General features: G+C 56.6%; 1 protein-coding gene across 2 annotated transcripts in view; it reads right to left on the reverse strand.

The window, feature by feature from the left end:
- Positions 1-1,346: 1,346 nt before the first annotated feature.
- SYNPO (synaptopodin) overlaps positions 1,347-25,882 on the reverse strand; it is a 43,182-nt gene continuing 18,646 nt past the window's right edge. For both annotated transcript variants that reach the window (XM_039484247.1, XM_039484246.1), the window contains 2 exons: positions 15,656-17,733; positions 1,347-7,487 (listed from right to left, as the gene is read on the reverse strand). In XM_039484247.1, coding sequence (XP_039340181.1) covers positions 6,474-7,487; positions 15,656-17,733 — 3,092 coding nt within the window. In that variant the 3' untranslated portion in view covers positions 1,347-6,473. The remainder of the gene's footprint in view (positions 7,488-15,655; positions 17,734-25,882) is intronic.

Below are 25,882 nucleotides of genomic sequence, written 5' to 3' on the forward strand. Positions count from 1 at the left end.
GGCCAGAGGATCTGTGCATTCCAGCCAGCTCAGCTCCAGCCTTCCACCGCTAGGGACATTGGGCAAAGCTTGTCCCCAGCTACTGATGCGGGTTCAAATCCACCCCTGGCTCAATTGACCTGGTGGCCTGTGCACTCTGGGGCTCCCGGTGGCACTCACGCCAGCAACAGTGGGGGATTATTTCCCTAGTGTAGATGAGATTCCTGTATCTGCCCATCCCCCCTGTGTGGGGCTCTGACACTGACCATTCACACAGGGAGCAGCAGCCTTAACCCAAAGGAATTGGGGGGTGGGGAAGGGGGACTCCAGGGGTGAAACACAATGGGAGATGCTCATTCAGCTTTGCTGCCACCTGGTGACCGTTCCTTATCACTGCAGGTTTAGTGTAGGAAAGACCTGCTGCGACCCATCCATTGTAGCTGTGTGTGCTTGGCAGTTCCCCTAGCATCCTTATTCGCTGCCCATCCCGTCTTTGGGTGCCTCCAGCAACAGTGATGCCATGCGTTCCCCTGGCAGGCCTCGCACCACGGGCGAGATCACGGAGGCAGCGTAGTGGCCCAGAGAGCAGGGCTGGGAGGGGTGCGACTCACCCAACCCGGGGGCACGCTGCCATTCCAATGACAATTGCATCTGCAGGCAACTCTGCCCCTGTACCCGCCTTCTAGCTCCTCTGTGACACCATTGGATTATGCCAGCACCTCGGTTCAACGTGCCACCTTCTCCCTCTCCCAAACGCCTCCTGCGAGCACTGAGGGGGGGACCCCTCCAGTTCTAGTGGGGCTGAGTGGCAGGTGATGTGTGTCCGGCAATGGGCTCACAGATTAGGTTTGCTGTTAGACAAGAAGGGGATACTGAGATGTGCCCCAGCTGGGGCTGAGATGTAGGGAGAGGCAGGCTCCATCCCTAGGCAGGGCCGGGTATCAGCCCACAGAGCTCCCTCGTACGTCACACCACACGCCAGCAGTGCACGAGCGGGAGCTGGCGCACCAGCTTTTCACCCTGCTCCTGCAGCTGGGACAGGAACAAACCTGGGGCAGGTTCCATCCTCTTCCTGCAGCACGGCCTTTGCTACCCCAGCCCATCCAGAATCCTACGAACCCCCCCAGCCCCCACGGTCTGAGTCACTTGGGAGCGCTAGAGATCCCCAAACTGCCCCTGCCATGAGCAAAATGCAGGAAGCCCAAGGCAGTTCTTAGCTAGCCTTTAATTTTATCTCAAGTAGGTGGAGAGCCCACCTGATGCTGCTATTGGGCCGGCCAGGATGCCCAGGATGCCTAGGGCACTGAGGGAGGTCACTCCTGGCTTGGTGGCTTGGGTTCGAAAGGACACAGGCAGGCCAGACTGGGTGGGATAATGTCAGCTTTATTTTCGAGCATGGTATACAGTGATGTGGCAAAATGCGTGTCAAAGAGCAGCTGGTGAAGCAACGGCCAGGAGCGCCTGACGCGGTCTCTGTGTGGAACAAAGGCGTCCCAGCAGGCCAGAGCCACCAGCGCTGGTGTGCTCTGCTTGAGCAGGTTCTCTTTGCTTAGTGGTGAGTAATGGACACAGGCAGGCCGGGCTCAGCTGCACTTGGATGCCTGCGCAGTGGGGGTCACACTGCATCGCGGTGATGAGGGTTTGGGACAGTCCACTGGTTCCTCCCAAGGGATCCTCAATCCATGGGCCCCTTCCCCTGCTGGAGAAGTGGCACACTCTGAATGGAGCCATTCCAGCCCCCTCCCCATCCCCACCCCGGTGGGACAGCTCCCTGCCCAGCCCCCTCTGAATAACCCAGCTTAAAGGGCCCTCGCCCACGGGGCACTGGGGCTGGCCAGTGTGAAAGGGGAGCCCAACGTGCGGAGTGGGTCTGGATGAGCATCCCAGGGAGGCGCGCGGCAGTTAGAGATGGGAAAAGCTAATTACTCGGGGGCCCAAGCTAAAGCCCACTGAAGTCACTGGGTGTCTTTGGCTAAGCCCTTAGCTGCCAGGCTGGGAGCTGCTCCCCAGCGGAGAGCATGCAAGAGCCTACAGTGCTCTGCCCCCCGGGAGGACATTTCACCTCTGGTTAGTGAGTTAGTTGTGTCCCTGCACGACTGCCTGGCTGCACGTGTACTGGGGGGCCTGCCGTGTTGGCGAGGGGGGTGCCCAGCAATGTCATTCCACACGGCCCAGCACTCATCAATATTTATCTGACCTACCGCAACTAGCATTTAACCAGCGCTTGCCATGACACACCCCATGGCCCATCGGGCTTGTGCTGTCCCAAGCAGACAGGCTAAACCATCCCACATTTCACACCTCCCTTCACGTTCAATAACCTCTGCGGTGCCACGTCTCTCGCTAGCCCTCTCCTCACTGTCCTGGGGCTCTTGCTGAACAGCTTCTGAACTGCTCCATGCCCCAGTGCGCCACTCAGCCCTACACACCCATCGCCCCTTCTCAGCACTTGCCCACACCCGCTCTGAACACCTACCTGTCCTCCCGCTCGCCACACACAGCCTCCCTGCCACAACAACCCGGCCCAGGCCCCCTCACCCCCAGCCGTGGCGAGCTGTGCTTGCCTTGGCCGTGTGAGTGTCTGTGTGATGGAGTGGGGCCCGTCCACTTCGTTGGCACTAAGGATCCATCAGCCACAGGGTGTGCAGATGTCACAAGGTCCCACCCAGAGGCTCGTTCTAACCAGTCCTAGCAAACCTGGTAATAGTGCGTGTGATTTATAGCCAGGTTGGGGGGTTGGTTTTGTGCTCCTGGCTTTGTTGCTAGGGTCAGATTCTTGCCTCTCAGCTCTGCAGACTGAAATGCTCTCTGTAGCCCCAGGTTTCAGCATGGGTCAGCAGCGACATGAGCTTCCTCCACACGTAGGGTGACCAGACAGCAAATGTGAAAAATCAGGATGGGGGTGGGGGTAATAGAAATCTATATAAGAAAAAGACCCCGAAATCGGGACTGTCCCTATAAAATCGGGACACCTGGTCACCCTATCCACAAGTTGTGTCTCTAACCTCTCCTGCATGGGGCCACCGCTAGGAATGAGATGGTTCCCAGGACCTTCAGGGGCAGGCCACCAAATGGCATCAGTAGCAACCCTGTGGGATGAACTGCTTCCATGAGACGACACACTTGGACCCGGAATTCTTTTTATATGAGCCAGTAAACAGTTCTCTCCAGCGGGGAAGACTTTTGGTCTCTCCTGGCCTGGGTCTCCCCTCACAGCAGGGACCTGGAAGCAAAAAGCTCTTCATGTTGGTCCCATAGAGACACCCAGCCCCACAGGGATGAGCTGGCTGATAATGTCCTGGGCACTTTAGCTAATGACCAAAGCCGTGTGCCTCTGAGAGGGTGCTCTCGGATGCACACAGCAACACGCCCCTCGAAGCAGGGCTTCTGGGCTAGAGCAGAGCTCTGGCTGCCCCCTCGTCCCGCTTCCTGCGAGCAGCCCCGGCGAAGTGTGCGCCCACATCTCTGCAGCCCGGTGGGGGCGCTAGAGGGCGGAGGGGAGCTGGGGGCGAAATGGGAAGGAATTGCCATGAAACAAACTTTTGTGAAACTTTTTTTGGCTTGTTTAGGGATGAAAAAGTAAAAAAAAAAAAAAAAAAAAAGCCTCTTTTTCAGGGTGTCTGCTGAAAAATGAAATGGGATGTTTCCAAAGAAACAAACCATTGCCCTGGGGAAGGGAGGGGGGGACATTTTTCCTTGAACAAAATTTCACATGAAAAATTCCAACTGGTTCAAAGGCTTGTGCAGTTGCCCCAACCAACCCCTACGGGGCTCCACTTTGTGGACTGTCGCCTCCTCCTGGGAAAACACGGGCCGAGGCCGGGGCTGTTCCCTGGGGGTGGGTGCCATGTGCTCCCTGGCTGTCGCTCTCTGTTGGGTTCATTTGTTTCCACGCTCACAGCAGAAGCTGGCTCTTAGCATGTGATTTCGCCCCCCCGCCCACGCCATTCCTTTAGTGAAACCAGAGCGGCAGAAATGCACGCGGGGGGCTCTGGGAGGCCAAGCGGCTGCCGGGGGGGGGAGCGGAGATCTAGACACTCATGTGCCTGTGCACGGATATGGTAACTCCCTGGCAGAGCTGGGCCCAGCTTGGACGCTTGGGTTCGCAGAGGCAAACCTTTCCTCTGCTTGCTCCCTGCAGAACAGAGTTCCCCTCCCGCCCAGGGTGAGTTTTTGCTCTGGCTGGGGCGGGGTGAAAGGATGCAAATCCACCCGCCTGGGAGATGCCTGAGCGCGGCGATCTCCTGACTGCACCGACCTCCGGGTGCCCCAACAGCCCTGGGAGCAGGAGCCAGGCGACTGTGCTGCCCCGGCGGCTCCCCTCAACCCAACCCCGCAGGGCCTGTGAGCAGCGCAGGGGGCTGGGAATGGGGAGAGAGCACCGAGCGCAGGCGGGGATGGGCCGCCCTACCTGGGCTCACCCAGCATTAAAGCTGGGCGCACTCCTGCCTTGAAAGGCCAGGGCAGTAAAACCAGAGGCTGGCCAGCTTGTCGGGGGCAGGTGGGGTAACACCTGGCACCGCTCTGCCAGCCCATGGCTGCGTGCCACGCTGCCAGGAGAGCGAGCGAGTGAGGGGACCAGCCCGGGGCGGGCAGGAGGGGCTGGGCTGGCCAGGGAAAAAGCAAAGGGGTGAGGGCGTTGGTTTTCTTTCCCCAAGACACTGTGCATGGCCGGGGACCAGGCCACGGCGGGGGCTTCGTGGAGAAGCTCTGGCTGCTCTGGGAACCTGCAGCAGTGAAATACAGCAGGGTCTGCAGAGCAGTCTATAGCCTAGGCCAGTGGGCACATTCAGATGCCCCCAACCTCCCCTCTAGTTTGCGGCGGCCTCTCTCAGAGAGTGTCTATCGGCTAACGAGGCTGATGATTCACCCGGTGACTCCCCACAAACAGCCCCCAGGCCAGACGTGCTGCCGACGACTCCAGAGCCTCATGGCCAGGTGGGTGGCAGTGCCAGGCCTGGCCCAGGGACATGGCTGCCCGCACGCCTGTCTGTGCATTCACCTAGAGCCAGCCCGGACAGGGCCTTGTACCGTCCCAGGGGCTTCCTCCTCAGAGTCCCTTCAGCACGGCTCCAGCGGGCTCCTTTCAGCTCCTCCTCACAGCCAGCCAGGGCGCTGCAGGGCAGGGGGAGTCCTTCCAGGCCAGTGCCCGGGACCCACCGGCTCCATCCATTTTACCCAGCAGGCCACTTGCTAAGAGGGAGCTTCTCTCTTGGGCCCACCTCCAACCTCACCCCCACCCCCGCGGCTTGGGTCTCGGGGTCGTTCCTGGCTCAGGCCCCCAGGCAGGGTCCAGGAGGCCACAACAGTCGGAGAGGGCGGCCGCACACGCGGCGTGGCTCTAAATCGCTGGCGGCTCCACCCAGGCCCTAGGATAGGCCTCCCCGGCGTCCGTTCTCCAGGAACAGGTGTTAGCTGCAGCCAGCTTGGCAGGGGCGCGTGGTGCACGGTAGCGGGACGTTGGCGCGGGGAGTAGGCTTTGGTCACAGGAACGCTGACTCAGTCACGCCTGGCCCCTGCCTGGGCACTGTGGGTTAGCCCAAGACACCACCTGCCCCCCTGCCGGGGCAACTCTGCTCCCCTCTGGACCATGAGCTCCTAGACTCGCCACGCTGCCCTGCCACCGGGGCCCTTTGGCCGCGGGGTGGGAGCTAGGATTTTGCTCTTCACTCCTCCAAGGCAGCTCCAATCTCTCCCATCCTCGCCGCCTCAGCTCTGAGAGTGGGACAAGGCCCCAGCTGCTGCAGAGCTCCAGTCCTCGGGCTGCTGGGACTCAGGAAAAGCCAGGCCCTGCAGCAGGGTTTGCAGGAGAAGCCGCTGCGCGGGCAAGTCCCTCTGCCTTTCCCCAGGCCCTCAGGCAGCTGGAAGCAGGCCTGACCCATGGCCTCCGCAGAGCCCACAAAGGAAACAATGGGATTCCGAGGCAGCAAGCTGGAAAGCCCACGGCTGGCGGCCGCCCAAGGCCCCTCCGGCCACTCGCTGTCTCTGCTGGGGATTATGCGGCCGGAAGGACGGTCTCGGGGCTGCCCGCCCGCCGTCTGTGTCCCCCTCGTCCCGGGCAGAACAAAAGCAGCGCCCGGCTCCCTCGTCCCACTGGGCTGAGATGTCGTTGCTGGCTCCAGTCCAGCCAGGAGAGCGAAGTCTGGGGAAGCAGAACACATGCAGGGATGGAGTGATGGGCTCAGCAGTCGCATTGGCTTGGGGGTGGGGGGGATCTGGATTCGGCAAAGTTAGCGGGCACCATTCTGCAGCTGGCTGTGGCAGGCCAGACTGGCATCTGCAAGGTCCCTGCTGTCTAAACCCACAGCAGGTTTGGGGAGAGGTGATGCGGAGGTGGGGAGAGAGATCATCTCTGTCATCTGTCCCCACAGCCCCCAGCATCCTCCCACCACCGCCGCGTGGCTTGGTCGGCAGGACTGGGTGCTGGTGAGTCTATGCATCAATTCAACGGGCTCCAGTCATGTCCTTGGTCACTTCACTTGTCTCTTCCTGGCCTAAGAGGTGCAGGGCGCTTCCGAGGGCAGGCGGCCCTGTTTCAGCCGCACGCTTCCGTTCCAGCCTCGGGGGCAGATGTTAAAGCTGTGGATCCCGGGAGACTTGACCCCAGAGTCTTCTGAGTCGATGGACACATCCGAGTCCGTGGGAGACCTGGAGGGGTAATGCTTCACGGGGGACCTCGCTCCCGCAGGGGGCGACTGCACTGGGCGAATGAAGGTCGGCGAGTAGGAACCCAGGCTCCTGGGACTGGTACAAGAAGATGTGCTGGCCGGTAGCACCCCAGCGCTGGTGGGTGGCATGAGAATCCTGTGACCATCCGTCCAGGTGGCTTTTGGAGATGGCACTGGGTTCCTGTAGGTTGGAGAGTGGCTGGCTGTGGTGCCAGGGCTGCTGCCAGCTGTTGCGTTGAGCGCTGGTGCCCCAGTGTTTGTGGGTAATGTGAAGGACCTGTGCCCCTCCGTCCTGACTGCTCGCGGTGACTGCAGTGGGCTGATGTAGGTCGGGGATTGGCTGCCCAGGGTCCTTGGGCTGATGCAAGACGAGGTGTTGAATTGTGGGGTCCCGGTGCTGGTGCGTCTGCGCCCATCCACCCTCGGTGACTGCGGACTCGGGGAGTGGTTGTCCAGGGCTCTCGGGCTGCTGCATGGGGATGCGCTGGCAGGTGGTGCCCCAGCCCCGGCGGGCGGCGTGAATGGCCTGACGCCGTCTGGCCCCAGAGCTTTGGGGGAGGAGCTCTTCCTCCTGGCAGCATTGATGATGTTCCTGGCGAGCCGGGCTTGCATCTGCCGGCTGGCCTTGGGCTCTGCCTCCTGCCGCAGTGGGGAGAGGGACCTCTCGCTCCACGACGGCGACATGGGAGGAGGTGGGCTCCTCACACTGGCTGCTCGCAGGGCCTCCGCAGGCCTTTCCTCAGGCTCCGGCGTCGGCCTTGCCCATCCCTCGAGGGAGCTCGGGTGGGGCACCAGTCGTGGGGTCCAGGTCAGGGAGGCAGGCAGGGACACTCTTCTTTCCTGCAAGGGGAACACAGAGCACGGCTGAGTGTCAGGCTGACAAGGGAGGCCAGGACAAAGAGCCAGTGAGGGACCAGGAGACCGGAGCATTGGACTGGGAGTCAGGTCTCCTGGAGCTGCCACTGACTCGCTGCGTGACCGCAGCCAAGGCTTGTGACCCCCTGGGGCCTCCGCTTCGCTGCTGGTAGAGTGGATAATAACACCCACCGCACTGGCAGCTCTGGGAGCGAGCTGCTTAATAGCTGGCCAGGGCTTTGAGATCCTCAGATAGCATGGAAGGGCAAACCCTTCCGCTGTCTCCTTCTCCCTTAACCCTGCCCCCCTCCCAGCCCTCTCAATCAACGGCAGGGGCAGGCTGCTAAATGTGACGGCATGCCAGGAAGCCCCGCCTTCAAAAGGCGGGACTTCCCAGAGTGAGGCCACAAACCTGGCCAATCAGCACCTCCCAGCGAGGCAGGCTGTGTGCCTAAAATACCAGCCTCACCCACAGAGGGAGTGAAGGACCCGCTGCCGAATTGCCGCCGAGGTGCCGCCGCTTGTCTTTTTTTTCCCCCCCTGCTTGGGGCGGCAGGAAAGCTGGAGCCGGCCCTGACAGTGAGGCAGGGCTGGGGCCTGGAGCATAGGGTGCGGCTGGGATAACGCTGCCTTGGTCCAGTAAAGCAGGAGGAGACAAGAAGCCAGCAAAGGCTTTCCCATGGGTTGACCCTGCTCCTACTCCCAGTGAGCTCTTGGGCACCAGGACTGAACTCAGCTCTGGTGACCTCGGCCTCATCCAAAGCCCAGGAGAGTCCATCCATTGACGTCAATGGTCCTTGGGTTAGGTCCCCTCTGAGCCTCACTTCCTGTTCTTTCTGCAGCGCTGGCTCAGCTCGCTCTTCGCCAGCTCACACTTCCTAATCCCTGTGCCCTTGGCACGGGACGTGCCCCGATTCTGTTCCTAGCCCGCGCGCTGCACACGGCAGGTCCCGCACCCCCAGCGCTAGCAGCACACCATCCGCAGGCATGCTGCATCCTCACAGCAGAGACTCGGCCCCAGGGGACTGGGCTCAAACACCCACCGGCAGCAGGGACGGTTTAACGTTGGGCTGGGCCATGCGGGATCTAAAGAGGAACCCTTGGGTCTATCTCCCTGCTGGTCCCGCCAACCACCTTCCGCTGCTACCTCTTGTTCCTGAGCCTTGGCAACACGTAACCTCTGCTGTGCCAAGGACACGCAGCCTCCAGCCCAAGCTCTGCTTCCGACCCTGAAATGGCTCCGGATTGGACACTCCTGCAGGGAGTGGTTCAATTCCCTTTGCGAGCAATACTGCAGCTCCTGGAGGTCCCCTCTCCCAGCCCAGGAGCTGCAGAGGGCACCAGGGCAGGGGCTGAAATACCAACCAGGCCCGATGGGACCCAGCGCAGCCACACCCCCGACAGCATTTATCAGCTGTTTTCTGACTAGACCAGAGGTGGGTAAACTACAGCCCATGGGCCACATCCAGCCCGTGGGACCCTCCTGCCCGGCCCCTGAGCTCCTGGCCCAGAAGGCTACCCCCGTCCCTCCCCCGCTGTCCCCCCTCCCCTGCAGCCTCAGCTCGCTCCGCCATCGGCGCAGTGCTCAGGGCAGCAGGGCTGGAGCTCCTGGGGCAGCGCAGCAGCAGAGCCCGGCCTGACCCGGTCTCTGTGCTGCACGGTGGCATCGTCGGCATCATGGCCCGGCTCCAGCCAAGCAGCACAGCTCTAGTGCCGCCAGCCACCAGTGCTCCAGGCAGTGCGGTAAGGGGGCAGGGAGCGGAGGGGTTGGATAACGGGCAGGGGAGTTTGGGGTGGTGGTCAAGGGGCGGGGCTGTGGATAGGTGTCGGGGAGGTCGGGGGGGACAGGGGGTTGAATGGGGGCAGGGATCCCAGGGGGGTCAGTCAGGAAGGAGGGGGGGTTGGATGTGGGAGCAGGCGGCAGTCAGGGGCAGGGGTTCCGGGGGCAGTCAGGGGACAGGGACCAGGTGTGTGTGGATGGGGCAGGGGTCCCGGGAGGGGCACCAGAAATGGGAGGAGGGGTTGGATGGGGCAGCAGGGGTCCGGGGGCAGTCAGGGGACAGGGACCAGGGGTGTGTGGATGGGGCAGGGATCCCAGAGGGGCTGCCAGGGAACGGGGGGTTGGATAGGGCAGGAGTCCGGGGTGGGGGCTGGGAGATAGGAGGTGGGGGCTGGGCCATGACCCCCTCCCCTAACCGGCCCTCCATACAATTTCCGAAACCCGATGTGGCCCTCAGGCCAAAAAGTTTGCCCGCCCCTGGACTAGACTATCCAGCTATCTAGCAGGGAGAAGCTGCTCGTGGCACATGGGCGCCCCTGCAGGTGCAGCCAGGGCTGCCACGCTGGGCCGGTGTGAAAGAGTCTGAGGAGGGCAGACTGAAAAGTTTCATTGAGACACACAATAAAAATCCTCCCTCCTCCAAAACCCAACACCCCTCCCACCCACCCCCAGGTCTGGCCTGGCCAGCCAAGGGGAACTCCAGAGGCGCTTGCTGGGGCACGCCCTGCCTCCGCAGGGGCACCCAGGCCTGGATTTGCAGTGGGCGTGTTCAGTCAAGACATGGAATTGTGCTGAGCAATCTCCCCTGCAGCTGACGGTGAGCAGTGTCCTTGGGCCACTCCAAGTGGCAACTCTAGGGGAGCCCTACCAGTGATTAATGTAGATATAACTGTGTGCATGTATGTGCGTCTGTGCCCACATGGGCCTTGTCTGTGTATGGGCATAAGGCGGTGAGATTTCAGCAAATGTTGACAGAGCCGAGCCAGCTTTCGTCAAGCTCACTTGCTAAAATAGCAGGAAAACCTGCAGCAGCAACAGCATGGGCGGCAGCACAGGCTGGCCACCCGAGTACATACTCAGGATCCCAGGTAGGATGGCACTCAGACAGCTAGCCAGTGCTGCTGTGGCGTCACAGCTATTGTGAGCACGCTAGCTTCCTCCAAGCTACTCATGTATGCCTACAGAATCGCGGCAGGAACTGGCGACTTTTACGTAGTGTTCCAGCCAGAAGCAGGGTGGCACAGATTCACCTCAGAGCGATTGCTAGGGTCAGCGCTCTGTCACTTCGCTTTCCTCTTGAGGAGAACTTAATAGTCAGGAAGATCAAATTTCAAAGTAAGTCCAGGAAACATCACAACAGCAAATCAACCAAGCTGCTAGGGGGCCGGCGGCTGCCGCGCTGCCCTCGCCGCTTCCCGCGGGTCGCCGCGCGGGTCCTCGCCGCGCGCGGCGGGTCGCAGGTCGCAGGTCCACCGGACACGGGGACCCGCCGCCGCGACTGCATGAGCATGCATGCAGGAGCCCACGCTGGAACAGCGAACCCCCCTCCGTGGGCCCGGTGGTGGCTCCGCGCGAGCTGCGCGCGTCTGCCTGGAGCGGAGGAGCAGCCGAGGGCCGGGCGGCCGCTCCCGCAGTCATGCCTGGCGTAGGTCCGTTTGTCCCGCGCTCCCCCCTCCCTCGGCATGCATGGCAGGCAGGTCCCCCCCCCCTGCCGCCCCCTAGATTTGGCCGCCCTAGGCGACAGCTTGGTTTGCTGGTGCCTAGAGCCGCCCCTGAACCAAGCATTGGAGTGGGGCGTTGCATGGGTGTGCTGGGGTGGTTCTTCAGAGACAGAGACACTGCCCTCTGGCACTCCACTGACTTCACATCCTAACCCGCGTTTACATAGCACCTCTGATTCCAAAGGCTCTCCCAGGGTTTTACACCCGACGGGACAACTCTGCGGCTGGAGTAATTTGACACAACTCAGTTGACTTCAGGGGAGCTTTGCTGATTGACACCAGCTGTATGTGTAGAGCGAAACGACGGGGGGAAGCCGAATGCGGCCAGGCAATGGCCTCACCAGGCCAACTTTTGGCCAAAATGCACGACGGGATGGTTGATTACCTGTCACATCTCTCTGGGCCTATGACATCAGTGTCGCCCTAAATGACTTTCCCTTAAACGACCTAATGGGCTTCTCCATACTTAGAGCACCAGCAAAGCCAATACCCAAGCATGGCGGAGCACAAGAGGCCCCTCCCCACCACGCCTGCTGCCGCCAGGATGGAAGAGGAGGAGGGAGTGGGAACAGAGAAGCTCCTTGGGGCAGGGACAATCTTTTGATTCATTATCTGTACAGCACCTACCACAACGGGGTCCTGGCCCAGGGCTGGCGGGTCTAGACATTCCCACCATACAAATGATAAATAATAACCCTGAAGGTACAAGACAGGCCTGTTAGTTTTGCTACGACTTGTGTCGAGATCCAAGAGGAAAGAGCAGAAACAGACTAGAGATCTGTGCATGTATTCAGAGACAGTAAAGGAAACGGACGCAGAGGAATTAAAAGCACAGTCGAAAGTAACCTTGTTAACATGGAAAAAGTGGAGCGACCAAGTGAGCTACAAAACCTTTACTAGCTTCCTGGCCTGGGTTAATTCAGCAGCTGGGATGGCAGGCTACGTTTCCAAGTGCAGGGAAGGCACCAAACTGGTGAGCGCTTCCTCTCTGCCCGGTTCCTTGCTCTGGAGCGCTCCTTCAGCTGCATTTGCTCCAGGATGTGCTGTGAGTCACTGGCCCATCCCTTCCCTAGGAAGAGCCCACAAACCTGTCCAACCTGACACTGCCAAACCCATGATCTAACTAGGAAATGAGGTTTGTCCAGGTGCTGCAGCAGCTAAAAGCCTAGTCTAGCTGGCAAGCGTGTCTGGGCTTTCTCGGGTCACTGTTCTGGCTCGTGAGCCTGGAAACCAGCCTGGGAGCAACCTCTCCTTCTGCAGGCTCAGAGCAGCTTGTGATGACAGTGGGGGTTACCCGCATCCTGTGGCGGAACAGGCCCCCTGTGTCCCCCCCAGCTTGTGTCTCCCTGGCACAATCGAGCCAGGGAGTTGCCATGCACTGTACTGTAGCTATCCTGTCACTGCATAGCAGTAAACCCCTCCCCGCAGGCTGGGCCAAGAGGCCAGGCCCTGCAGCCATTGCTCAGACCTATAGCGGGGAGAAGAGTGAATCACATTCTCCACCCCACGGCCAAAGATTTCATGAAACTCATTGAATAAATTATTTGACCAGTTATCGTTTGACCATTTCTACCTGGTTCAAATGCCCTGTGCAGCCAATGGGGGTCTGACCTGAATAAAGACTGCAGGATGAGCCTCTTCCCCTGGAAATACCCAGCTCTTCCATGACAGCCAGTAAACACCCAGCTATCCCATGAAATTAACCCTCTAATTGTCCCGCTATTCCACAACACCAGCTATCAGATCGAGATTTACCCTGGAAATGCCCTGCTGCCATATGGTACCCATCCTACTGTTCCATCCCATAAGTACCTGAGCTACCAACACCCTGCTACTCCACGGGCACTGGCCTTATATGTAAATCTGGCAGAAGTGCAGGGCCCAATTGCTGGAGGGGAACTCTCACTGTGTGGGGGGCCTCTTAGGCGGGGCCCGATTCGGGGGATTAAAGCCGGCCTTGTCTGTTTCCATTGTATAGCATTCTCCTTGTCCCTTCTGGCTCTGCCTCGCCATGGCCCTCACCAGTGAAATGGCAGGTAGGAGGTACAGTAGGCAGTACTGGCAATTCCCAGGGACTGTAAGTAACACATCATCCTTTTTGCCCAGTATGGTAACGTTTCATTACCCTGTCTGCTCCTGATGTTGATTCCTTGTCAGTAACTGTTTCACCAGTGTCCCTGCCTGGGAATGCTGACCCGAGCTTGTCACTCCTTCCACCCTGGCCTGGCAAAACAAGGGATCACGGAGAGACAAGGCAAATTAGACTGTCGCATTTGGGGTACCTGCATGAATAGTGCCCTAGCGGTGGGAATTTTGCATGTTCATTTTACTAGCAAATCGCCTAATGGAACCTGGCTGTAAATTACGGTGCATGCCAGAGACACTATAAAGTGCTGGGTGCCGGTTTCACTGGAGACCTTTCCTCCAGCTGCTTTTTAACAGAACAATTCCTGGCACCGTTGAACAGCTGTCAGTTTTCGTATCCCTGAAGGTTATTTTGCAGGGAGCCTGCTTTCCCCTGTAGCAGCCCCTCCTGCCGTGCCTGGCTGTAAAGGTCCTGCCCCACTGTGTGTGTGAATAAACCTCTTGCATGACTAGGTGTCCCTGAAAGGGCTTTTTCTCTTGCATTCTAGTATATGACGCAATATCCTGCAAACTGCACAGTGTCGCATTCCAATGTGAGTGGAGAGTGCTTCGGACATTTGCAAACCTGAATCCCTACATTAAACCTGATATTTAGGCAACTGAATCTAAGGAATAAAAGAGACCTGATTTTCAGAACTCGGGCTGGTCAGAAATTAGCTGGCCAAACTTGGTTTTCAGTGGAAAATTGGGGTTTCGAGTCAACGAAATTCTTCCCCATCAGTGTCTTCTTTCAGCAGAAAACAGAGAAAAACTGTTTTTTTCCAACTTTCCCTGAAAATTTCCCCAAATCCCCCTTCCATTTTCTAACCACTTCTACTCAGCTCCACCATCTCTCATTTACTGCACTGGGACCTGGGGGGCTCAGCGCCTCTGCAAATCAGACCACCTTGATTTAGGTGCCTCAATATGGATTCAGTTGCCTACCTGTCAGCACCTAAATCCACTATGGTTGGAACATTTTGGCTTAAGCAAATACACTGCAATGTCAGGTTTCGATCCCCAGTTAACCATGCTCCTGGCCAGCTGAGGAAAGCCAGTGACATCCATTTGAACCCTGTTCCTGGAGTCTCGTTAAGCTGCACTGATGCCTGGGAGACTCGCTGAGGATGAATATGAGACCCGGTGTGTGAACGCACAGGCTACTCCAGAACAGAGGGCTAACGCAGCCCAAAATGCACTTGGTTTGCTGATCTGAGGAGTGCGAGTCAGTGTGATAATACTTGCTAGTGCACGAGTGTCTGTCCTGCAGGGGTTAGGTTCTGCTCCCAACTCCGCTGACTTCCCCTGACACCCGAGATGACCATCTGGCCCAAAGCTTTAATAGCATGGAAAAACCCACCCGGCAGCATCAGCTGTGATGTGCTATGTGGCACTAAGCTATCCCTGCGGCAGGCCCCTCACAGCTGCTGTGCCACCTTTAACAAGAAAGCACTGCGCACTCCCCTACACACCCCAGCTGGCTAGTGCAGAGGGCCTCCAGGACCAATGCCCCCACTCCTCTGCCCCTATTGCAGAGGCTAATACCATTGACCCTGCAGAGTCCCAAGGGAGTACAAAGTGGGTGAAGCCCCCTTTCTCGTACACCCAATAGATCTGATGCTAATTCTTTGCTCGGACGGGAACTAAAGGCCAGGCAGAGACTAGCAAGGTTCTCCTGTCATCCCAGTGCTGCAGCAGCTCTCCCTGTGCTTGGTGGGGGAGGGAGGGGCCTCGAGTGATGCTGTTAAACTAAGGCAAAGAACAGAAGAAAACAGGAGAAACATAAGGAACAGAAGAAAGGAGACAGAAACGGATGCTGGATGGAAATGCCACCGCCCCCCACTGGGAAGCCCTTTGGTAAGGTGCGCATGACAGAGTCAGTGGAGAGAAGAGGCTGCAGCTGAATGGCCCGTGAAGTTGCAGAGAGGACACACAAAAGGCTTTGCAAAGCGGAGGTGGAAATTCAGAAGGTGAGAAGAAGGCTGAGCTGGAGGGTTGATGCTCCATAGTGTTGCCAGACAAGGAAAAGAAAAGGCACCAGAGTTCCTGCTGTTTCGGTGAAGGTTCTAGTAATGATCTTCTAAGGTCTGCACACTTGGGTTCTTATTAAACTCAGAGGTTGCACGACATGCATTCGCTGCTTCTCTCTCCCTCCAGAACCCAGTCTGCAAAACTGTCCAGCTCTCATTACACATACTCGGCTGGGCTGGCTCTCTCTGTAGGCTTTAGGCTATACCGCACTCCAACCTCCCCTGGCCAGGCCCTGCATCAGAAAGAGCCCAGACTCTGCTCCTCTTGCTCAGTTCAACATCCTCAGGACCACAATGAGCCAACAGCTGGCAGAGGAGGGCTGGCTACAGAAGGGCACGTTCTTTGCATTCAAAACCTCCAAGCTATTGGCTGGTTAGTTTGGGTTTGTTTGGCTTTTTGCGCATCAATCACCAGTTAGATATGATCGTGGCCAGTTGAGGAACCCCTAAAACACCCATTTAACCCCATTACTTGAAGTAAAAAGAAGGTTTCCACACCTGGGGTTCAATCCCTGCATTCCTGGTGGAATAAGACGGTCTCGGAGCTTGGAAGACTCCTTTGGCTCTTGGTGACAAAATTCTGGAAGGGGATGCAAAAGGAGCTTCTGGTGGGGCACTTGTTCTGATGTCTTGAGCAATAAGCACAGTCCCAGAGGATGGAGAAAGAGGAACATATGTTGGCCTGCTTGAACTTGAGAGAGCAGGAGAATGAAAAACAGGGGAAGGTGTCAAGGGAGACGTTGGGCACGAGGTATGTCTCGTGTGAGAATGAGAGTCAGGAAACGCAGGTTGGGGGGGTGGTGCCCCTCTTGGCAAAGACCTCACCGGTTCTTTAGCTGGAGACAGGATGAACAAAGATGATTGGAGCTGATACGGCTGCTGCTTTGAGATTTCCAGCTCCTGTCGGGAAATCTCACTCTCCGTGACATTGCTGTTGTACAAAGATGCTGGGGGAGTTTTTGATGACCTGGCTGGGCTCTTGGGGGGTTGTTTGAAGACCATGGGTGTTACATGAATATTGGAAGCATACTTCCAGGATGGAGGCAGAGACATGGTGGGAGAAGGTGACCTGGCCAAGCCAGGGTGTGCTGGGGACTCAATAACATACTTCTCCATCCTTGACTGCCTTCTGGCAAACAGTTCAGCTCCTTTTCCTTTTGCTTCGGTTAGGTTTTGATTGGGTTTCATTTGAGGCTTAGGCTGTATGCTTGGGGACTTCAGGCATGAAGACCACTCCGGGGCATTGTCTGCAGAATCCAGGTGAAGCCCACCTTTCAGTGCATTCTGATGCAGGAAGTTGGAAGCTTCTGCCCCAAGGGCAAATGGTTCTTCCTCTTGGACTGGTTCTCCTTGCTCCTTCTGCTTCCTCCTTACATCTGCATTCTGCACTAAGTTCAAAAGATCTGGGTTTGGAGCCACCTTTGGCTTTTCAACAAAGGTGAACATGGATTTTTTAGTTGTTCTCCGGGCCATGGACTCCTCTAGTATTCCTGTTTTATGCAAGGGTGTTGATCTGCTTTCTCCATGGTGAGGCCCTTGCAGAATGAGAGGCTTCTGTTCTGCACTAGGATACAAGGCTGAATATGCAGGAGGCGACCTGACCCTAGTTACTGGAGGGGGGCTGAACAAGGTCTCTGCATAGGTCGGGGGTGGAGGAAGTTCTACCCCTGGACTTTTCTCTGTTGGTTGGCTTGTTGTAGCTGATGACTGAGTCCCAAATGGTCTTGCTGTTCTGTTCTTCACCGGCATGGGTTTAGCCAAAGTGAGATGAACTTCGTAATATTGTTTATTGGGTCCGCCATTGCACTCTTTGCTGGTAACCAGAGCAGCCACCTCTTTGTCAGTAACCGGAACAGCCGCCTCTTTGTCGGTAACCGGAACAGCCGCCTCTTTGTCAATCACAGGCACATTCTGCTCTTTGTTGATAACTTCTCCATTCTGCTCCTTGTCGATAACTGGGGCCATCTGCTCCTTGATGAGAACTGGCCTGTTGTTCTCGCTGTCAATCACCGGTGCATGTTCATGCTCATTGACGCTAGGTTCGTGCACTCCATTGGTTGATGCTACCTTTATGTTCTCCTTTAAGTAGATAGTTAGAGGGACCTGCTCTATGTTTCCACTAGGAGACTCCTTGAGGGATGGCACTGGGATTGTTTGGAGAAGGATCTCCTCACTTTTGACTTCACTCTTTGGCGGGGACTGTGTTTTCTCTAGGCAGGTGTTTTCCTCATATTCTTCCATGTTGCCTTTAAGGATCTGCAGTCCAGGGTCTTCTGCGCAGAGTAATTCTTTCAGTTCTTTGCTGCCTTCTAAAGACTGTCTCAAATTCAGCAATTTCCCATGGTTTGGGATGCTCTGCTGAAGAGCTTTCGGGCTGCCTCTTGTGCCTGCTTCCTCGCCACTTTTTCTGGTGCTTGCCAACGTGAACTCATTCACCCTCTGCTTGCGCCTGTTGAAAAGCAGCACACCTTTGGAGTTTGAGCTGGGCGGGTTCGTTAGCTGGGCTGCGATTTTCTGGCTCCTGGCTTTGGCCTCTTTCAGCTCCTTCTCAGAGAGACTGGCACTCCTGGAAAGATCTGGAAGGAGAAAACAAAGAGAGGAGAGTATGAACAAGGAGGGACCAAGGAGCCTGAAGAATGCAAAACTCCATTTATCTCTGCTTATTACTTATACTTCACACACATCTCCTCTCTGCTCACGTTGGACAGGACGAATCCTGCATTTGAATCACTTTCCCTACTGCTATGAGTCTCTAAAAATGAGTGTGCTAAAGCCCAGTGCAGATGCCAACAAAACCATAAAGCAGCGGTGCAGCCGGCAAGAACTCAACACACATCAAAGCAAGAGGCTCTGAGCAAATCAGTGACAAAATCCCCCCTGCCTTGTAGTTTAGGAACAAGAGGGCGGCAGGGGGAAGTTGACCAAACATGCTCCTCTGTAGGTACGTGTGGAGGATAATGGGGATCATGCTGCAGGGACAATAAACAAAGGGCTGTGGTGCAGATCCTGGAAGATGATGGAATTTAGGAGAAATAGTCTTCCAAAAAAGGGAGATCTAGGTGGCCCCTCGGGTGACTGACAGCTGCAGATTGCATCCTTGGATAGCCGTGGGATAGGGGACTGAAAGGGGGGGTGTTGCAAGACTTTCCATTATAGCACGGAAAGTTAAATCCCTTGCACTGCAACTCAAGAAGTATCTCTTGGGGAGGGGCGGGATATTGAGACTCTATCCCGGAGCATCAGAGATCCTCCTTCTCTCCCCGTCTTACTACCCCTATGTTGCAATGACTGTATTTCCAGCTGGGGAGCATGGGATAGATCTGTCTAGATCCTGTCCATAATGCTCCTACATTTGCAAGCAGGGTAGCTGCAGAGCAGGGGGTGCACCCAATGGGGTGAGGTGCATCCAGCCCCTGCCAGCCTGTGATCCACCTAGTATAATGGAACCTACTGGCATGATGCCTCCCACTCCATCCCCTGCCCTGCAACCCCCTCAAAGACAAGGTTTCAGAACATGATGAGAAATGGGATTTTGAACAGAATGCAGGTTGGAGCCATACTTGCAAGGCAAGGCTGTGCTGTGAGATTACTCTGATTTGCAGTAACGTTCAGGGATACAGATTATACTGATAGCCAACAGTCCAGTGCAGCAGGCTCTGCGGGGAGATGGAGCGTGGGGCCGGGGCCGGTATGGCTTGTCTTCTCCACCACATGGGAAGTGGCAGTGACAGGAGATTTCCCTATTGCTGCACTTCACCACTGGTCTGGGCTATGCAGCATCTTCCAGGATCTGAACCAAGGGACAGGTGGCTGCTTCAGGAGGGTCTGTAGGGCCATTCCTTTCACAGAGAGGAACAAGCCCTGGAATGTCTTAGGAGCACAGGCCTGGAAAGAGCTCCTGAGTCATCAAGTCCAGTCCACTGCTACAATTCAGTCATAGACCCATTCGCTGGGGTCCAGGCTCGAGGACCCTGCGAGGTGGAAAGTCTTGCAGCCCAACCCGAACCCTCTACACCACAATTAAACAGCCCCTTAGCCTGAGCCCTGCAAGCTCAAGTCAGCTGGTACAGGCCAGCCACGGGGAGTCTATTGCAGTGTAGACACACCCTAAGTGTGGGCCTTGTCTGGCAACAGCCGGAGGTGCTGAATACCCTCAAGTCCCATTGAGTTGAGAGATCCCAAGATGGCACCCTGCTGTCTGAGAGGTTCACCCGGCAACAGCCAGACTCCATGGCTGTGCAGCCCTTTCAAACCTGGGGTCGTTTCTTGCTGTGCGTGAACTTGTTCCCCAGCATCACAGCCTCCCCTCGCTTAAACTAGGACTTTGCCTCAACGTTGCAACAGGAGGCAGCCTGTGCCGGGTGATGGGCGCTACCCATACTCTAGAGATGAGAAATCAACGCAAGCCTCTGTCCCCAGAGATTAACATGCAGGAGAAGCTCTAGAGGTTTGGTCCAGGACAGCACAAGAAGCCTGGATGCTTCTCGGCACCCCACTGGCTTAGAGACGGGACTGGCAGTTTAACCAGGCCGGATTTCTTGGATGCTTTCCAGCACTCCCTGGCTCCACTGGATCCTGCAAGAACAGCCGCTCTTGTGCCGTTACAATTCCACTTCTGGCCCCAGCTAAAAGCAGGAAGCGCCTGAGTTGGGTGGGGAATCAGTTTATATAAGATTCTCCGAAGTTTTGCCAACCCTGGAAAACTTCAGTTGAGGCACCGGGCACCTTCTCACCCATCCCTGCTCTCGATCCCGTGCCAGTGCTTCGCTGGGGGTTAGCATCCGAGTGATGGGGGAAGTGGGGGTAACTGCATTGGTTATACATTGCAGTGGAGCTGGCCACCAGACATCCACAGTGGGTGGGTTTAATGTAATCAAAACAAGCAGACAGGAATTGGAACGGAAGCCGTCTGATCGTGTTATGGTAAGTCTACCCCTGGCTGCAGCAGTCTGGCAGCTCCCGTGACTTTCCACGCCTGTATGTAGAAAGAAGCGAGCTCTTGTTCACATGAACCTGCTCGGGAGCACCCGGCGCACACCTCGCTGCCCTCTAAGCCATGCATTGCCTTTGAGAAGACAGAAAAGTCCCAATTCCTTCGCTCTTTGCAACAGAACAGCGATTTTGAAAAACAAACAACAAAGACGACCACTGGGCGGTTGGGTCCCGGTCTTCTTTCTAGTGTGTGTGTCGAGCTTTTCTTTATGATTGCAGTGACTGTATTGGAAAGGAATTTATTGAAAGACTTCAAAAGGTTTCAGGTTGCAGTTCATTTGGTTTCAACCTCCCTGCACAAACATGCTCAGAGCAGGAAGTTGGCCGGCTCTGAACTATCCCACAGACTGTCCAAGCGTCGGCTAACCACAATGCATGCGGCAGGTATAAAGTTCGGAAAATAAACCCTACTTTAGCTGGAAATGTCACAGCATCACCCGTGGGTAACCCCTAGGGCCGCTGACGAACCCTGTTGATGCAACGTTTGGTTTGGTTTCAAGGCAACACAAGATGGCAGCATCCGACAGGAAAGCTGTGTATGTTTTGGCCCGTCAGATGCAGCCTCAAGCAGTGGTTCAATCTAATTAACCCACCGGCTTCCTAGAATAGCACCCACTTAGCATTCCATGGAAGTGCTGAAGACATGCCAAGTGCGTGACTCTTAACCCACCGAAAATCCATTCATGGGCCTCTGGGCTCTTCAAATGTTGGACAAAAGGCTGGAGATGGGTCAGAACAAAAGCTGTTAGCGAAGCCCAAAAGGATGTGGAATGACATGGAATGCATTTTCTCTGGGTGAGCAATTTCCTAGGAAGGAGTGTTCTGAATCTCCCACGATTTAACCCAGCTGATTAGAGGAAACATCAGAAACAAAGCCCAGTCATAAAAAGTTTACAGCGGAATGGATGACATTCCTAATCTGGATAGCGGGCTGGACGCCGCAGAGCATCTGGCTGGCCAAAGACTGTTCCCAACTCAGAGTCCCATCCCACACTGGGATCAAAGTCATGGGCTGGCCACAATTAGGGCTATACCCAGCTATTGCTAGCAAGGTCCTAGCACAGTTCCCATGGAGAGGGAATTTCTTCAGCCAAAATATGCTACCGACTACCATCCTTGTCAGGGAAACCATGCGAGGAACTGCTGCAACTGTACGCAATCACATGACCATGGCAGCAGCTCATACTGTTCCGATCCCAGCACGGATCCCAAAGGCTCAGAAAAGAAGCTGAGTCGACCTTTGTGTAGCCACTGGCTTCTCTCATCACAGGTGGAGCTCCTGCCTCCTCCCTCCTTACAGGGGGGAATCCGAGGGGACGGGGTAGCAGCGTCAGGGGCGTCTAGCGCAGAGAGATCCCAGAATGGGCCGGGTGGATGGCAAGAGGAGAGACAGTGGAATGTAAACAGAGGGAGGAAAAAAAGAGACTGATAGAGGGAAGGGGGTGGAAGGAGGAATGGGGAGCAGGGCCAGGAGGGGATGTGGCTGCTTCCGAAGGCACCTACCACCACCCCGGGGTTTGAAAAAGACAGACGGGCCCAGCCCATGAAGTTCAGAGCAGGAGCTACCCTTCTCCGAAGCTTGATCTCGGGGCTGCTTTGGGCCCATCTCAGCCATGCGAGGGAACAGTGCCCGCCCCCAACGTGACCAGCGCTTACATGCATGTGGGCACAAGCTCCTGCCTTGCTAGGGCATGCATGGCACCCATGTGGGCCTGGCCCGGTGAACCTGGAACCCTCCTAGCTCCCTGCAGGAGGCAACTCCCCGACAGCAGCAGGAGGAGGAGCTGAGAACCTGTCTCTGATATCAGCTTGCCTGGTAACCACCCCCTGCCTGGAAACCAGGGTCAGTGGGTGTCTGAGAGGCAGTGCTAATGCCAGCTGACAGCTGGGCTCCACTCCCCTGTGCTGGTTCTGCTCCTGCTCCCTCTCCCCATCAAGGGTAGCCAGCTGGAGTGGCACCAGCGGCCACAAACTCCAATCCAGATGACTAAGGGATGGGCCATCCCAACAGCTGGGGTTTTTTTTCGCTTGGTATCCAAGGCTTCCAGCACAGGGAACGGTCACAGGTTCCACCCTACCTCCCTACCCACATCAATCTGAGAAATTCAGCAGCAGAGGGGTGCTGGTCTCAGAAAAGACACCACTCCCTCATCGCCCGGCGAGGGATGCTGAAGGAGGAGTGGCAGGAATGGGCCTATTTGGGTGGGGCAGGCTGGAGCAGAGGAGAATCGATCAGACTGCCCGCCAGGGTGAGCAGGGCAGGCTCCTCTCCTGTTTCTGTGGGTAAGAAGCCGATCACCTGCAGGGTGCAGGAATCTTCCCAATCCTAACAATTGCCTTCCTCCCATCACTACCCACTGCTGGAGGCCATCATACAGGGCTCTGCCCCAGCCAGGCCATTCCTGTATTCTCGGGAAATTACAGATCATTGCTATAACATCCAGAGGGAAGTCAGTCCTGCAGACTGAGGCTGGTCCCCGCCAATGTGTCCCCTTTCACTAGCCCCCTTGCAGCCACGGGTGGCCACCAAGCTCCAGCTGAGGGGAGGGGAAGGGAATTCCCTACAGGCTGTGGGACCTGGCATGGGGCAGCACTACTGAGAACACAAGGAGACTCTCTCTCTCCCCTCGCAGCCTGGCAGCTCCCTTGACCTCATGGATCTCCCGGACGCACCCAGGGAGCAAACGGCAGAGCTGGGGCAGCACAAAGGACAAGAGGGGCTGGAGTGACGTTGCACGTTCAATGGCTGTTGGCTTTGTCGGTGCTGTTTGCACCTGTTCATCTCTCCTTGGTCATCCCTCTGCCAGTGCACCTCAGTCCTGCCTCTCCTGGTAGCCCTGCCCCGCCCCCAAGCTCTGCCAACACAAGGTAATCCTACCAACAGTACACTACCACCTGCAGTTCCAGTCCTGGGCCGCCATGCCGAATGGGCAGCAAGCTCTTCGGGGCTAGGGCCATCCTCTCCTATATGTTTGTACAGCACCTGGCACAGTGGGGTCTCGAGCTACCACAATACCAATGTTCCACAATAATAATAGCAGGGCTGGACTGGGATTCTATGCTGTGCCTGGAGCGCCGTGAATGAGGGGCTAGGCAATTCTGATTTGTGGCCTACCTCAGGATTGCAGCGGAGATCTCCAAGGGTGAAAGGCAGGTGTATCCCCCACTCACCGGCTCCCAAGTCTCCAGTCTCCCTAGATATTATAACAGCAGCCAGCACTCATTCAGCATTGCAAGCCCCCTGTTTGGGGAGGCATCCAGCTACCACTCACCGGAGAGTGCCGCACCCCCCTTGCTGAGCTCTGCCCATGCACTGGGGGTTTATTCCCAGGCCTCAGCGTCTGCCTCCAGCAGGGAAAGGAGCGTTTCCGCTCACACTGGAGTGATTTCAGGAGCTACACTGTGTCACATGAAGCAGAGGGGTTCACCATAAATGTGTCGGGACAGAGCCACAAGCCAGTCCCTGCCGGGAGCCCCATGGGCATCTCTGTTTGATCTGGAGATGAAGGTTGACAAACGCGGCCTTGAACCAAAGCTCCACAACTCCCAAAAGCCACAGGACGAGCTCTGATCTCTCCTCAGAGGTTATTCTGAGGGATCCATGGTAACCGCCCAGCAGTGCTGGCTAAAGGAGGGAGTGGGCGCATGCATTGCATGCTGTTACCAACCCAGCACCCCCAGTTCAGGAAAGCACTTGTGCACGTGGTTAAGTCGATGCTACGTGTTTAAAGCTCAGAGCACACTTGAGTGCTTCAGGCTCAGAGAGAGCAGGGCTGGTACTTTGGGGCAGCTCAGAAATCTCACAAGCAAAGGGCTAAAAATCTCCCCCTCTCTCATCCTTTGCAAGAGACCAGCAGCCCCAAGGGACGGGGGTCTGGCCATGCTTTAGGGGGTGCACATAACGGGCAACTGTCAGTGCCAAAGCCCGTGCTCTGCTACTTAAGCCACACAGCTGGGCTACTCCAGGCTTGTGCTTGGTAGCCTAGTGCCCGTGCTTGGTTATCAGCCCTAAGCCGCGCCCCGAGGCCGCCATAGCCCCCAGGCGGGTGGCCATGTTGCCCCATTATAACTAAAGGGAGGGGTCTGAAAATGAGTGTAAAAGCTGGTGATGCAGGGGGCTCCGCATGGGGGAAGGGGGGGAAATAAGGGGATTTCCATGGGCTCTCCCCTTCCAATCTGTGCCCCCTGGATGAGTGAGAGCCTGTGTCATAGGGGCTAGACTGAGCCTTCTGGCTCAGCCCTGAGGAAGGGGTGGTGTGTGACACAACCCTCCCCTGTGTTACTTCACCCCTTTCGGCGACACCCTACCCCCACACTGGGCACCCAGCTAGCTATGGAGACCAGCAAATGGGGGTTGGGGGAGTCAAGGCTCCGCCCACCCCCTGCCCTCTCTCTGCCCACGTGCCCAAATTGGAGAGTGTTAGCTGAGCAGCCCTGCTCCCCCCTCTGCAGCCGGAGCCACACGGGAAGCAGCTGTTCCTTGGGCCAGCAGGGAGTAAGGGGAACCCTCGCTCCCCTTTAATTCACGGCGCCGCTGATCGGGCCTGGGGAAAAATCTACCCATAAATCAGCAGCAACTTACTATCATAGATGAGCAGATTTTGACCTATAGAGAATGTGTGTGTGTGTGTGTGTGTGTACGCACGTGTGTGCAAGAGTATAAGGGAGTTCCGCGTGTAAAGGAGGGAAAGACAGAGAGAGTGTATGTGTGTAAGGGAGTTCCATGCCTGTATGTGTGTGTGCAGTAGGAGTGTAAGTGAGGGAGTGTGTAGGAGTGTGAGGGAGTTCTGTGTGCATGTAGAAGTATAAGGGAGGTGTGTGTGTGTGTGTGTGTATGTGTGTGTGTATGAGGGAACTCCACGCATGGCGCCAGCAGGGATGCTCTGGGCTGTTCCTGACACTGAGTCCAGCTTCTCTGATCATGTCTGAAGTTAACTCCCAGTTGTTTAATGTGTTTTTCATTTTCTTGCCGTTTGTGCTGGTTGGGACCCTTCCAGGCTATTTTAAGCAGTGGTTCAGACCGTAAGCCTACCAGCGAAGGAAGGGCTGCATTACTAATCCAACCCTTTCAGTGAGCTCAAGGTAAGAAGACAGAGCGCTCCGGCGGGGAACTCTGCTCTGAGCTGAGAATTTCCTTTCCCGTCCCCCCAAACCTGCCCCTCGACACAGCGTGAACTGGCTTGTGGAGACTCCCCTGACTCAGACAGGCCGGCTGAGGCTTCGTTTCCTAGCAGGAGTTGTTCAACCCCCTGCTGAGCTCAGCAGTCCCAGCACAGCGAAGCCAAGCGAGGGGCACGGGAACGGCTGACACCTCCCCGCTGGGAGCGGCACGCGAGAGAGATTGAGCTTATTCCTGTATTATTTATATACCGTCTCTCTGAAATAAACAAAGCCTCGAAACGATGGCAGTGCGCTGGGCTCTGCCTCGGTTAACACACACTCCTAGTACTCAGCCCTCCTGCCTTGGTCCGTCCTATTTTCTGTTCTAACCCCTGCTGCATCTTGTCTTAATTCAGGGCTCCATGAGCAGCCCAGGAGACTGAAATCAGTGGGACTCCTCGAGGCATAAGGTACTATTCCATAAGTAAGGAATCAGATACGCTTCCTCTCTGTGTGTACTGCATCCAGCGCCGTGGGACCCTGATCCCGGGGTCTGTTACTGCTTACCAGCCTGCCGGTGAACACACAGTGTAAAGCCTTTAGTCATCCATCTTTGGCTTATATCCTATTAAG

Source organism: Mauremys reevesii, linkage group 8 (genome assembly GCF_016161935.1).
Source record: "Mauremys reevesii isolate NIE-2019 linkage group 8, ASM1616193v1, whole genome shotgun sequence".
Lineage (NCBI taxonomy): Eukaryota > Metazoa > Chordata > Testudines > Geoemydidae > Mauremys > Mauremys reevesii.